The sequence below is a fragment of the Poecilia reticulata genome, chromosome 5, assembly GCF_904066995.2.
Source record: "Poecilia reticulata chromosome 5, P_reticulata-male-v2, whole genome shotgun sequence".
In the NCBI taxonomy this organism is placed as follows: domain Eukaryota; kingdom Metazoa; phylum Chordata; class Actinopteri; order Cyprinodontiformes; family Poeciliidae; genus Poecilia; species Poecilia reticulata.
The window spans coordinates 27,680,601-27,694,328 of record NC_088834.1 but is presented as its reverse complement, the minus strand read 5'-3'; the positions used below and the strand labels follow the sequence as shown (position 1 = coordinate 27,694,328).

At 36.9% G+C, this 13,728-nt stretch overlaps 1 protein-coding gene and 1 long non-coding RNA gene across 2 annotated transcripts; both read right to left on the bottom strand.

The window, feature by feature from the left end:
* Positions 1-444: 444 nt before the first annotated feature.
* On the bottom strand, positions 445-11,890 carry adnpa (activity-dependent neuroprotector homeobox a). Its single transcript, XM_008410519.2, has 4 exons — positions 11,470-11,890; positions 10,838-10,950; positions 3,653-3,745; positions 445-3,554 (listed from the first exon to the last, which is right to left on the bottom strand). Exons 2-4 carry the CDS (start codon positions 10,943-10,945, stop codon positions 882-884), a joined length of 2,874 nt encoding a protein of 957 aa, XP_008408741.1. The 5' UTR covers positions 10,946-10,950; positions 11,470-11,890; the 3' UTR covers positions 445-881.
* Positions 6,458-8,301, bottom strand: LOC145551753 (uncharacterized). The gene is made up of 3 exons (XR_014087656.1): positions 7,730-8,301; positions 7,116-7,238; positions 6,458-7,021 (listed from the first exon to the last, which is right to left on the bottom strand). It is a non-coding gene; the product is annotated as an uncharacterized LOC145551753 (long non-coding RNA).
* Positions 11,891-13,728: the final 1,838 nt, after the last annotated feature.

The window sequence follows — 13,728 nt, the reverse complement described above, 5'->3', positions numbered from 1 at the left end:
AGTATTAACGGAACTTTAGTATAGATTAATATATTTTTTACGCGCATTCTTATTTTAATTTTATATTGTCATTTTGATAAATTGTACATTGTTTATATTTGCACTTACTAGTATTTACACCTTGGATGGAATAGATTACCAGCGAATAAGCAATTTCCCCTTGGGATCAATAAAGTATATTCTAATCTAGTGTATTCTATTACTCCAACACTCTACAATTTAGTTTATGTATTTAAATGCAAGTAAATATGCATTTAGAGACTAAATGCATATTTACCAGGCAATTTACCTTTATAGCTGAGACTTATCTAAATGATTCACAATAATTAACATTATGAAAGTGCTGCAATGCGTGTACATTTGCTTAATATTTTATCTTTAATCTGCTTTTATTTTTGATTGTTTTTGAAAGTTTTTTGTGAACAGGTAGACTGAATCCCAACAAACTTTTTAATTAACATTTTTATTGAAACAGGTACATAAACTTTAAATGCGTCTTAAATTGTCTAAGTCTGGGATAAGATGAAGAGAGTACACAAGAACAACTAAGACAGAAGTAAACAAAAAATAGGGGAACTTGGAAAAAAAACATTTTATGTGTCATGGCAGCTAGGAAAAGTAATACAGTTTGAAACAGAACCACAATGTAGGCAAAGAAGAACCGTCTCTATATATATGCATCGGTACTTATACAATGCAGGTTAAGGTAACAGTTTTTCCTTTCTCCAGGTCTGGTTAAGAGTAATACATTAAAAATGGATGAATTCATGTGCCCCATGCCAAGTTAATAAAAACAGGCCTTCGAGATGTTACCACTTTTGGAGCAGTACAACTCGTTCACTTGCAAAACTCAGCTAATTTTCAACCAGAACAAAAGAACACTAACATGAGGGCATGTCAGCATTTTCTTTCCCATCGTCAATAGAGCTGGTTTCCATGGAAGGCTCATCCATGCTCTCATGGTTTTCTTCTTCCGACAGGTTCTGTGGGGACATGGACTCCATCTTTTCGTTTTCATTCTCCAAGACCTCTTCTTGGTTTTGCTCAACCTTTTCACTCTCTGCAAAGACCTCTTCTTGGTTGGGGTCAGTTTTTTCATTCTCCAAGTCCTCCCATTCTTGTTGTACATCAGGGGTGTCATTCTCTGGCAATAGCTCTTCTTCTATACCAACTTTTTCATTCTCCGACAAGACTTCTTCGTTTTGGTTTGGCTCAACTTTTTCATTTTCATTTTCTGATAATACAGACACTTCTTGGATTGGGTCATCTTCTTTGTGATTTGGACTACTGCTCTTTTCTTCTGAACGATCAGTCACTTCCAAATGTTCTCTCTCTTCTGTCGGGTTTTCCGGGCACTTGTAGTCCGCATTGTCTCCTGGGTTTGTGTCAACCTTTTCATCTTTGTTTGTCTCAACTTCTTCATTCGGAACAGGATCCTCTGTTTCTTCTTCGTTGTCTGAGTCTATTGAAATGATTTCTATGTGCAAACCACTCTGTTCCACTGTGTGGTTGGGTGTGTGAGGATGTCGTTTAGGTTTTGAGTGTGGCGCATGTGACTTTAAGCCTGTAGACCTAGCAGACGTGGTGCCGACCAACCTCCCCTTATCAAAGATCAGGTAATGTTTCAGTTTGTCCACAGCGTTCATGTCAAGGCCAACTTGAACCAAAACCTTCTTGGCTTCACAACCCTTTAAACACAGTTTTCGCTTCAACGCAAAGTGACTAGCAACTTCGGATTTCCACAGCCACAGACTCGCGGCCAGCTTCTCCACTTCTTGAGAAGTCGGGTATGGCCGTCGATTGAAGTATGCCGTCAGGAACTCTTTCCTGGCCTCATGTGTCTTGTGCTCGCAGCCCGATGGATCCAGAACCAGGCCGTCAAACGGAGCGGTGCTTCCGCGGAAGGGACCTGTTTTTTTGCTCATTTTGATTTTCTTGGGACTTGAAGGAGATTGTGTTGGCAACTGTCTCTTGAGAATACCAGCACCTGCCGAGTTGAGAGTCAAGGCGGATTTGAAGCCCTGACTCGACTGACTCCTACCAACAGCTCTGCATTGCACAAGGTGCAGCGTGATTGTGGAAGCTACCATGTTACTAGTGTACACCCCTAAACAATGAATGCACTTGTATGTCATCTTATTTTCGACAGGATGCATGGTTTGGATCACTTGATGTCGCTGTCTCAGGTGCATGGACAAGGCGTCAGAGATGGGACCTTTGAGGATGGAGAAGCACAGTGGACAAACAGTCTTTCCAACATCACTGTTCTGGATTAGCGAAGCTAAATTTCTTGGTTCGTTTTGCTTTTCCACAATTCTAACTGGCTGTAATTTTCCAGGCAGCTGAACGTACTGCAGCGGCGGTGGAGATTGATCTTGACCGTTGGGCGACTCCTTCATGTTGAAAGTGAGGACAGCAAGCTGAATGTTAGTGGGTTTGGTTTGTTTAATAGTCAGATCAAAGGTTAGAGGGGATGCACCAGAGGGTCCAACAAACTCATCTGGGTGGGTCTTGGCTGTGTGCTCCATGATTTTCTCAATACTGTGGAAGGCAGAGTGGCACTGTGGACAGGTTAAGCCATGAATCAGCATGTGGTTCAATAATGTGCTGCTGGGAAGATAGCGGTTGCAAAGCAAACACTTGCTGGTGAAGTTGTGGATTTTCATGATGTACTTGGCCAGTGCCCAGACCTTTTTAGCCTTGTGAGCACACTCGAAATGAGCACTGTACAGGTTTTCAGGAAAGAGCTCATTGCAAACGGTGCATATCTTCCACTTCTGTGTTTGGGCCGTGTTTACACCAGTTTGATTATTTTCAGCCACGGCTCCATTGGCATTAACCTTGACCTGCTTCGGATTGACTGGGACACTACGCGGACTCTTAACAGTGGGCTTCAGGTAACCAATTACCGGTTGCGTTGTTGGCTCAGGCCTTGGAGCTTTACCCCTGTTAATGATCAGAGCAGCTTTCTCGTTCATGGTTGGTTGAGGCTTTGACATCATGACATTAGCATGTCCAATCATGGTTGTAACTTGTGAACCGATGCGTTCGTGGTACTCGACAACATGCTGCACCAAAGCCTCGTAGCTCCGTGTGGAAAATGGACACTGTTTGCAGAAAATGTTGTTGCCGTTGACGGAACAAGCACCGTTTTTAACAGATCCAGTGACCCTGCCATGATACGGTGAAACAATATGCTGGAAGTGTTCTCTATAAATATGCCTTCTGACAACATTGTAGAGTGCGTCTCTGAATTTGCACTTCTTGCAGAAGTACATTGGTCTCTCCAGTCTGTTTCCTTGTACGGCGCTGTTTCCCAAAACTGAAGCACGTGGGTTGCCATAGTTCAGCTGGAATGAGTTGGTAATGTGGAATATTTTGACATGTGTCTCCAGGGTCCTTCTGTTTGCACTGAAAGCACAGTAGGGACAGTTGAGCAGAAGTTGACTCTCCAATATTTTCCGGTGGACATTGCGGAAGTGATTTTTGTAGCCAGAGTAGTATTTGGAAGAAAATCGGCACTCTGTGCAGCAAAACTGCTTCGATCGGTACACCTAAAAAAAATTTAAAATAAAAACACCCAGGAAAGAAACAGTGGTCTTAGAAAATGAGGTGATTTATTCATAAAAGTTCAAGCTGAAAGAGAATTTACCTGTGTTTTAGAGTGAGACGGATCCCATGTGCAGATGTCATAGCCTGCAGTCTCCTTTACAGTTTGTTCATCTGGGCAAAACTCTTTAAACTCCTGTAGAGTTAATGGGACAATTAAGAAGACAACTAAGCATAATTATGTAAGCATAGAGTTAAATTTATACATTCTTAACAGATACAAGACAGATTGGACACTGGTGAGAGTTTTATATTCTTTACTCGGGTCTCAGTTTTGATCGACAGTGTTGATACCAAATTAGTTATGCACTGTCGAAGGCCTTGATTTCTCTGAAGAGTCTAACTTAGCTCCAAAAAGCATTGTACCCAGGGCTTAAAGTAAAAAAAAATCCTGAGCCTGAAACTTATAATGATAGAAATGAACTATACCGTTGCTATTGCCACAGTTTAATAAAAAGTGTCTTTGAATAGTGCAAACAATCGCTTCTAACAATACAATTAAGAAGCTAAACACTCAAACTTAAATAAGACTTCAGTACATTTCAACTCAAAACAAAATGTAAATAAAACGTCTGTGCCCTAAAGTTTTGCCTTACAGGCAAAAATCCCTCAACATTAAATAAGAGTCCTTTCAATCAATGTTTTTGCAAGTAATTTAGAACATGCAACATTACCAACTAAATCAGTGTTTCTCAACCTTTTTCGGGGGCCCCCCTAGCCTTTATCCAGGTCCCTCACCGCCCCCCAACAAAGAATTTGTAGGCTACTTTGCACTGACTATTATTTTATTATTAATATAACTATCGCTATTGTAGATGTTTTGATTTTTATGCTCGTTTCTGTATTTATCATCAAGATAATTTCCCAGAGAACAAAAAAGCCATGGGAATAGAAATTATTTTCACAGGTGTCTGGAAAATTTGATGAACATTCAAGTTAAAATTTGTAGGTCTAACAGCAGCCAATCAGAGTGGAAAAAATATTATTCTTTGCCATTTTCTAGTTGTTAAATATTCCACAAAATGACCTGATAAAAGATGAACATGCCAGTTTAAACTTTGATCAATTTGCAAAACGACTGAGCTCTGCAACATTAAAACAAGGATAGAACTGTAACTACATTACAGTTCTATCCATGCTGCGGTAACTCTTCTTCTCTTTAGTGTTTGTCAGTTTCTGGTGGTGCAGCTCTGTGCTGCCTTCAGGAGAATGGGACATCAGAGTATCAATTTCACCCACATGGCATTTAATGTGCAAACCAGAGCTTTCAGTGAAAAAACTAAAGACAGAAATGACAAAAAACACATCTGGTTCTTAATCAAATCCTAATGAGTCAAACTGAAAGTGTCATGGAGTCATCAGCCTCATGACATCAACACTGACATGAAAAATAATATTGAAGAAATAAATATATCAAATCTAGTTAAAAAGATAAATAAGTGATAAATTATTTACTGTTATGGTCTGTAAGATATATTTATTCTCAGTACTAGATATGGTCTCAACAAACCCATGGCATTTCAACATTATTTACCTTTTATCTGGAAATAGTGTCTGTTTTTCTTGCCACACAGTCCTCTGTATTAATTATTGCTCGAAAGGTCTTGCCATACCAGCTTATTCCGCTGTATTTACTTTAGTTTCTTAGTTTATTCTTGCATTTTGTTCATTCATTTCCATTTAGTTTCCTTTGATTATTAGTATTATTATCTCTTGGTTTATTGCTATGTCCACTTTAGTTTCTGTCCTGTTGCTAGATTTATTTGATAGTTTATTGACCATCAGTAATTTTCACTCATCACCTGCTGCGCCGCCTAATCGTCATGTTTTTCACATCATTCTGTTTTTATGTAATAATTCACATCTAGTTCGTCGCTCCGTTTTATGTCCCGCTTCTCCTGTTTCAGAGTTTTGCGCAATGTGTGCGTCTTTTTTTTTTTTTAAACCCCTAAGGTGCAGGGCGTTCGGGAAGCGTATCGATGGGGAAAAGGCAGACTGACATAAACCTTTTAAAACAACGGAAACAATTTCTGCATTCTGATTATTGAAATTTAAAAGTGCTGCGGTACCATTGTTCAATCACACCTGTTTCATAACGGACCACTTACAGCTCTTTAAGCCCTGTGTACCACAAGACAGATTAGGCTCAAAAGTAGGTGAAAATAGGAAAAGAAGATACACACTGCAAAAAGTCCCCATTCAAAAACAAGAAAAAAAAGTACAAAAATAGGGTATAATTTTCTTAAAATAAGAAAAATTATCTGCCAACAGAACAAGAAAATTTATCTTGTCAAGATTTTCTAAAACAAGAAAAAATATCTAACCAAGATAAACCTACAATATCTTAAAATTAGTGTATTTTTACTTAAAACAAGCCAATTTTACTTATACGAGTAAGATATATTATCTTATTTTAAGAAAAATTATCTCAAGTAAAGAAAATGTTACTTGACACTGAATTTCTTGAAATAGCGTAAAATATTCTTATTTTAAGAAAAATGCTCTATGTATTAAGAAAATAAATCTCATATATTCTATTTGTATTAGTAAAATTGGCTTGTTTTAAGTACAAATACACTAATTTTAAGATATTTGTAGGTTTATCTTGGTTAGATATTTTTCTTGTTTTAGAAAATCTTGACAAGATAAATTTTCTTGTTCTGTTGGCAGATAATTTTTCTTATTTTAAGAAAATTATACCCTATTTTTGTGCTTTTTTTCTTGTTTTTGAAAGGGGACTTTTTGCAGTGATATACCTAAATCTAGTTTATTTTATTGTTGCATAGGATTAAAATATATATTTCGTCATAGCTTTACTCAAGGTTCTTATGCCAAGACAAAAATCTACAAATTTATCCTGTGAATACTGGAACAAGAGACGTTATTGGCTTGCTGAAATGAAGACATAAGTTCAGTTACTTTTAACATCATTATTACATTTAAGTTTCACATAAACACAATAAAACATGACTACTGGTCAGAATTTAAAGTCTGGATGGGCATCTGATTCTGAAACAATCCTGTAAAATGACAGAACAATGACGATCTGACACATCTGCCGCACTCATATGATGCCCTAAGAGTCAAGCAAACCAAATTGTCCAAAGCAAAAAAAATCTTGGGATTAGACGTCAACAATAGGAGCTTCCTCCGCAATGAACTTCTTCCAATAAGCCATAGCCTTTTATATGTGGAAGTCTTGCCTCAGTTACGGACGGCGTTCTCAAGACGTCTGTCAGCAGCACAGAGAGGAGTGGCCACACACACGGATGCTGAAAGGTGTAGTAGCTATGATGTCCTCCTTTCAAAAGATCAGGGCAGGCAGGCATGGTTCCAATGGCCAGTAGAAAGTTGGTTTCACGATCACCGCAGAGCTGAAAAGTGGTCTTGTTGGAAGTTGTTGGGTCATCTGCTATTTGGAGCACAGACAGAAAAACAATCACAAAATAAATCACGTTTAAGGGACTAATCAGTGTAATGATGAATCAGTATCATAAATTTCTTACCTCAAGAATGTGAAGGACGCCGTCACTTGCAATTCCCAAAGTTTCAAAGTTTCTTGTAGATGGTGCAATACGTGATTGGAGACTTGTCTGGCATAGGCTTCACCATGGCAACAGTTTGGTTTACTTGAAAAATAAAACAAGTCTTATTTTAGTTCATGTGCTCAATTACAATATTACATGAATTCAAGATGGCAAGAAAGTCATTTTAATTAAATCAAACTAGGACTACTTAAATTCACCAATTAAAATAGTGTTTAAAATATCCTGGTAACAGTGTGAAATATCTTACCTAGGCTTTTAGACTCATTGAATTCAAGTTTTTAAATTACAGCATATCAAACACCCTCAGTTAGTGAAATACTAGGCGGAATTGCCCTTTAACAATTTCCCGAATCAGAAGCTAAATGAGAAGCCACCTTAGCTATGTTAAAAAACGGAAGCTACCAAGACTCGTGTCGATATTATTTTTAAGCCACATCTATTGTGGTTAATAACTGTTCAAAGCTCATATTCACAAGAGCGGCTCTTTAACCGCGGATGAAAATTGGCATTTCACGACATGCTAACTAGCTTCAGTTAGCTTATCTTAGAAAGACAGACAACTTTAAACTTACCTCTGAGTACAGCAGCTGTAGGGTCCATACACGTAAAAAAGTCCTCCATCTTCATCCATGTCCAACCGAGATTAGAGAATTTGCCAAAAGAAAATCTTATAAAAGTACAGTAGATAAAAGCTTAGTTAGGCTGTTACAACTGAATTAACCGTTAATCAGGGCAGTTAAATGATCTCTGGCGTTGCCGTTAGGGATTTGCGGATTGATACTGAAATATCGATTCTTCCGATACCAGAACTTAATTCTTTAAAATCTATTGTCAGATCTAAGGATCAATACTTTCAACATTTTAGTAATTTGAGATAATGTAGATTAACAAGAGCACGTTAGAAAGTAACTAAATTATTGAGATCTTGCCTAAATGAAACGTTGTTAATGGGAACTACTTTTCTTCCGCCTGGTAAGTATGTAAGGTGTAAGGACGTAATGCCCAAGCGCAGCGTGCTGCTGACGCTCACTCACTCAGAAATCAACATGTTGACAGATTATAAAAAAAGTGACACGGAGCTATTTCAGCTGTCATTTTATCGTAGTTTTAATAATTAAACAATGATGTACACTGCTAAAAAAAAAATAAAGGGAACACTTAAACACCCTTTATTTTTTTTTAGCAGTATATTTAGTAGGGTTATTACTTTACTAATTTTCTTTTTTTTAGTTTGCAACTCCATTTTCACATATTGTGTATATTTCTGCTGAATTAAAATAGTTTATAGTAAACAAGATTGTTGTCTCAATGTACTTCTGAGTTTAAAATGAGTGCATCAGAGTACATTGTGTTCTTTTTATGAAGCCAAGATATGGATTACATTTATTTTTTATTTAATTAAGAAACAAAATTAACTGTCTTTGCACAAAGTATGGGATCTGTATTGCCAATACCAGCTTAAATTTTACTCGGTAATGGATCGGAAAGAAAATCTGTTGTATCGAACATTAATACTATCTCACTGCCATTTTGGGCGCTTTCCCATTTGGATTGTATGATGTCATAAAAGGGGTTACAAACATGATGAATAAAATATTGTTCAAAGTAATATTAGTAACTTATAAAGTAAGAATTTGAAATATAAACCAAAAGTTAAAATATTTATCATGACATTGACCCAATCAATATTGTTGATTCTAATCTCATTGTGTGGAAAACCAGCCATTTCAAATCACACATCAATAGAAATTTCATGACATGTCAGTAAGAGGTCCCACATCTTGCATCAAGAAGATCAGATTAAGAAGGTCCTTAGCAGATGGAAACATGCCAAGAATGATCTTGATATATAAACTGATATTGTCTCTGAAATTGTTGTGTTAAATGTCAACCGTTTAAATATTAAATTATAATTTCCAGTACACTCTGCCAACTTATACAAGAATATAAGTTCATGGGTTTTTTTTTTTTTTTCATTGACAATAACACAAAGGATTCCATTTGGACATAGTCTGTTTTAATTATCTGAAGACATTTCATTAAGTATGTGATTTCGCTTTCTGTGCTTGAAATAAGAAATTTTTACTTATATAAAATAAGTTCTAGACTTGAAGTTTGATTGGTAAATATTGATATTCTAGATTCTAGCGCATATTTACTCATAATAAGTAATATTTTCTTAACATTAAGCTTTTATATCTTACTGAGATAATTAAGTACAAAAACACTTAAAATAAGAAAAATATTCTAACATAAATCCCTCTTGGTGAGAAAAATTATCTTGTCAGAAAGAAAACAAGAAAAATCTCCTTAATTTAAGATATTTAATCTTACTAAGATTTCAGTTTTTGCAGTGCAGAAGGTTGTTAAAAAAAAAAAAAAGAAAATCCAAAAATGTTTCAGTAATTAAATACAAAAAAATTATTTACAAAAATGTATTACACAAAAAGTGTTACATTTCAAGGTTTTAGTTCTGTCAATTTAAATGACTATGGTCATAACATTGAGGTATAGACATACCTCAATGATACTCTAAATACACATTTCTTATTCTGGTTAGGCCAGGTCAGTTTGCTAGCCAATCAGGCACAGTGACACAATGGTCAACAAATTTACCAGCTACTGAAACGTTTGGCAGTGTGGCATTCCATTCTTCTGTTATGTGCCTCTCCATTCTCCCCACAGACCATAATTTCCACATTACGATCTGAGTGGACCTCAAAGTGGAAATTCCATATAAAATTTACTATAATGTGAAAAACATTACTTTCCATCACTGAGCAGCAGTGCAGACCTTTTTCTCCCGAGTCGGGGCAAAATGTTCCTGACCTCGTCTCTGTCCCAGAAGTTGTTCAACACAAGAAATGAGAAAATTGGAGTCCATGTCCAGAATAAATCTGTGTTCGATTAAACGCGTGTTTTCTTCACAGCCCAAAGGGCTGCAGTCATCCCTCTTTTTGTGCATTTCTTTCCTACCCGAGTTTTTTCTTCCATTCAACTTTCTATTAATATAATTGGGATACAGCTCTCTGATCAGCCAGCTTCTTTAGCAATATTTATTTGCACCTCACCCTCATGTAGAAGGTTTAAATGACTGTCTACAAACTATCAAGTTTCCTTGCAACTGCTTTGACATAGCATAATCTTTATGTATTAAAAAAATTGTGTATCATCATTAAATAACATTCAAGTTTTCTGAGATGCAGAAAGCTAGTCTGCATTAAGTGCTAAACTGTTCTTATGAAAGTTACCAAAAATATGTGCTGGAAACATAGCAGTCAATTTGTAATTCTGACAAAAGGCAAGTCGTAAATTTTTCAAATGATTTAAAAAGATAAACTCTGATAATATTTTAATCTATTGACACATAGACCTGAAGAGGACAATCTTTGTCAAGATATGCTGTTTAGTGCCATTTAAAGGTAAAATTAAAAAAATATCTTTCAAATTGATTACCCTGTGTTGTAGATGTGTGCTAGGCTGCTAGCCATTATTGTTTTTGACAATATGCTGCAAATCTGTTCTCAAGGGTATTCAAGCTAATCGTGTTTTCAACATTTCACCCACTGACACGGGCAGCTGAGTTGAAGTCCAGTCTATATTCTGATACCACTTATAAAAATAAAAAAAAAACTTGGACAAATACCATACAACAACAACAACAACAAAAACCAACTCACCTCTGCTACCTCCTTGCAGAGCTCGAGTCCTATGTCTTCTAGGTTTTTCTTCACTTGTTTTCTAGCTTTCCGGATTCTTGTCAGATTATTCACAGGGAGCTGGTACATGGCTCCTGGGAGAAAAGAGAAATACTGAAAGTCCTTGAAGCTGGTTAAAGTGCATCTGCAGGGATTCTCCTTGGCTAGTGCTACACTGCCGGGTAATACAGGTTTGTAAAAAAAAATCCCTGATACAGCCTTTGATTTCAGACAAATCACAACAGACACTTTGAATTGCAAAAACTTTTAATCAGTGCAACGACTAAACCGGACTGATTTGACATGGGAGGGCGCGACCCCTTAACTATCAGTGCACAACATGCAACATGGAAGGATATCTCAATACAATAGCACTGCTGCAGCTAGCTTGTGTTGTTGTGAATATGCTACAAACTGACTTGACCCCATGCATGAGATCGCATGATCAGATAGGCCTAATGATGCTTTTACCCTGAAACCCGCTAAATAGCGTTAGCTTTGTTCCGTTAGCACTGCTGGCTGCTTCTTGCAGCGTGGTCCACATCTAAAAGCTGGGGTTATTTAGCCAGACTTTTATAATTTTGTGGTAATATGAAAATGGAGGGTGAACTTACCTCAGAATGTGTTTCCGGGCTATTCAGTTCGCCTCACTAACATAAATTAGTAACAAAGACGTAAACTCTGTGAATCGGGACGAAATGACTGATGATGTTCTCACTCTGTTCTGACGCCGGAATGCTAATGCTATTAGCTCCTTCACCGTTAACTGGCTAAACGTTAGCTATCTAGTTAGCTGCCGCATCTGCAGCAACAAGCGGCTTAGACAACGCACTAAATATGACAGTGGTCGTTTTAATAGTCTAGCACACTACATACGACCCCCAGGCCCAAAATTCCCCCTCGCTATCTCTTTAGCTTGTTTCAGTCCCGAGGCTAGCCTGTTAGCAGCGTTCTATATTTTAAGTGCTTTACATAAAATCCAAAATGGCGACCTGGAAAAGACGGAAGTGGCGTTTTAGTGTTGAGAAGAAACTGTTTGGTGTGGTTTTATTCATGGCGTAAAATGCTCTAATGATTTTTATTAACAGCTTCACAGTTTAAATGTCAATCAAATATGCACAATAATTTTGTTTTTGTAGACTTTCAGAAAAGTATTATTATTCAATTCAATTCAAAATGCTTTATAAACTCACATTATCTTCATAGTAGGGTCGTCACCTTTCAGAAATGAAAATGTGGGATGCCCATCACGGTTTGGTGCCCACAGAAGTGGTACACTTCACTTTATGGCTGTCTTTTGTGAAAATAAAGTATCAATAGTGCAATCATTACACAGGTTATACCACTCCAGTCACAGTAGTATAACTTCAACATGTTAAGTAGAGTAGATTAAGCTTTAATTAAGCAGGTGCAAAAGGTATTTGGTAAAAAGTAAAATACTGAAGTACTGACTAACTGATCAAAGCACGTGATTTAATATTTTTAAATCATGTCAGACAGCCAAAAGTAAGTTCTGTGCAAGTTCTGGTATTTTAAAGATTAATACCAAAAATACAATAAGGAGTTGAGTTCAGAGGCTGGTTCTAAACCAAATTTACAGGGACCAGGGTAGTCGGTGTTTATCATGGGGAGCACTTAAAAAAGAATGAAATAAAAAACAGGTCAATATTTCATCAAGTAAAGTGAACCAAAGAGCCACTTGAATCAGCCTGTCTGTCTGTGCCTGATGCATTGATTAGCATGTCTTTACTTCCTTGTTATAGCTTGATAGATAGTCAGGTTATACAAATTCGCAAACCACATTAATAAAATAATAGTGAAATGATATTGATCACAAGATATCAACATTTTTCCTACACAGAAAAACCTAACAAAAATGTTTTAATGTAGGATAAATAAACAGTTTCTCTTCATAATATTTATTTATTTGCTATTAATCTATTAGTATGATTTGTTATTTAAATTGTCGTTTATATTACTTTACCTAATACTATTTTATATGAAAAAACGTATCATCCAAACTCAACATTTTAAGAATCATAATCAAACCATGGTTGTCTACTAAAAGCACAATAAGAAACTTAATAAATTATAGCAAAATGTTCTGTACCATGTTGGCCTCACGAGACGCTGATGTCTGGTTCTGACGGTTCTGCAGTGTCCCTCTCCTGATCCATTGTATCTGATATCATACAGCAGCACACTGCGCCACTGAATATCGCCGACTCAAATTTTTAAAAAACAATGTCTGTATTCATCCTCACTGACATTGGTCTTCCTGGAATGTGCGTCCTCCCACTCACGTCTGTATTTTTGCAAGAGTTCTTGCTTCTAAGGACACGGTGGAGCATCGGGTGGAGATTATAAAAAACGTGGGTTGCAACCGTGACAGCAGCGCTGTTCGTGCTGCGTTCTGGCAGGTCCTGTGGAGCTCCGGCCATGACAGTTTAGCTGACCTTATATCCTGTGTCCTATTTTGGTCATTATTGTTATATTTAGTGTTGATATATGTGTAATAGGCATGTGTATCAGACATTTATAGAAATATGGAACAAACCGCGTCTCGTATCGGTTCAATACGGGACGATTCCGTATTTTACAGGACGGTGGCAGCCCTACTTCAAAGAGTTGTTACAGATGCTGATGGCTTTGGACAGGAAGAATAGTATCAGTCTGTTACACCAAATCTGAAGAGTCCTCTGACTGAAGACACTTTTATTGCATGACAATGAAGAGGATGCTCATGTTTGTAATGTTTTTTATTTTATTTTATGAAGAATTCTTTGCACAATTATCTCTCAAGGTTCAAGACGAGTCCCTAGAACAGAACCAGAACCCTGTCCGTTCTGGTAGAAGGCTTCACTCCAGTTCCG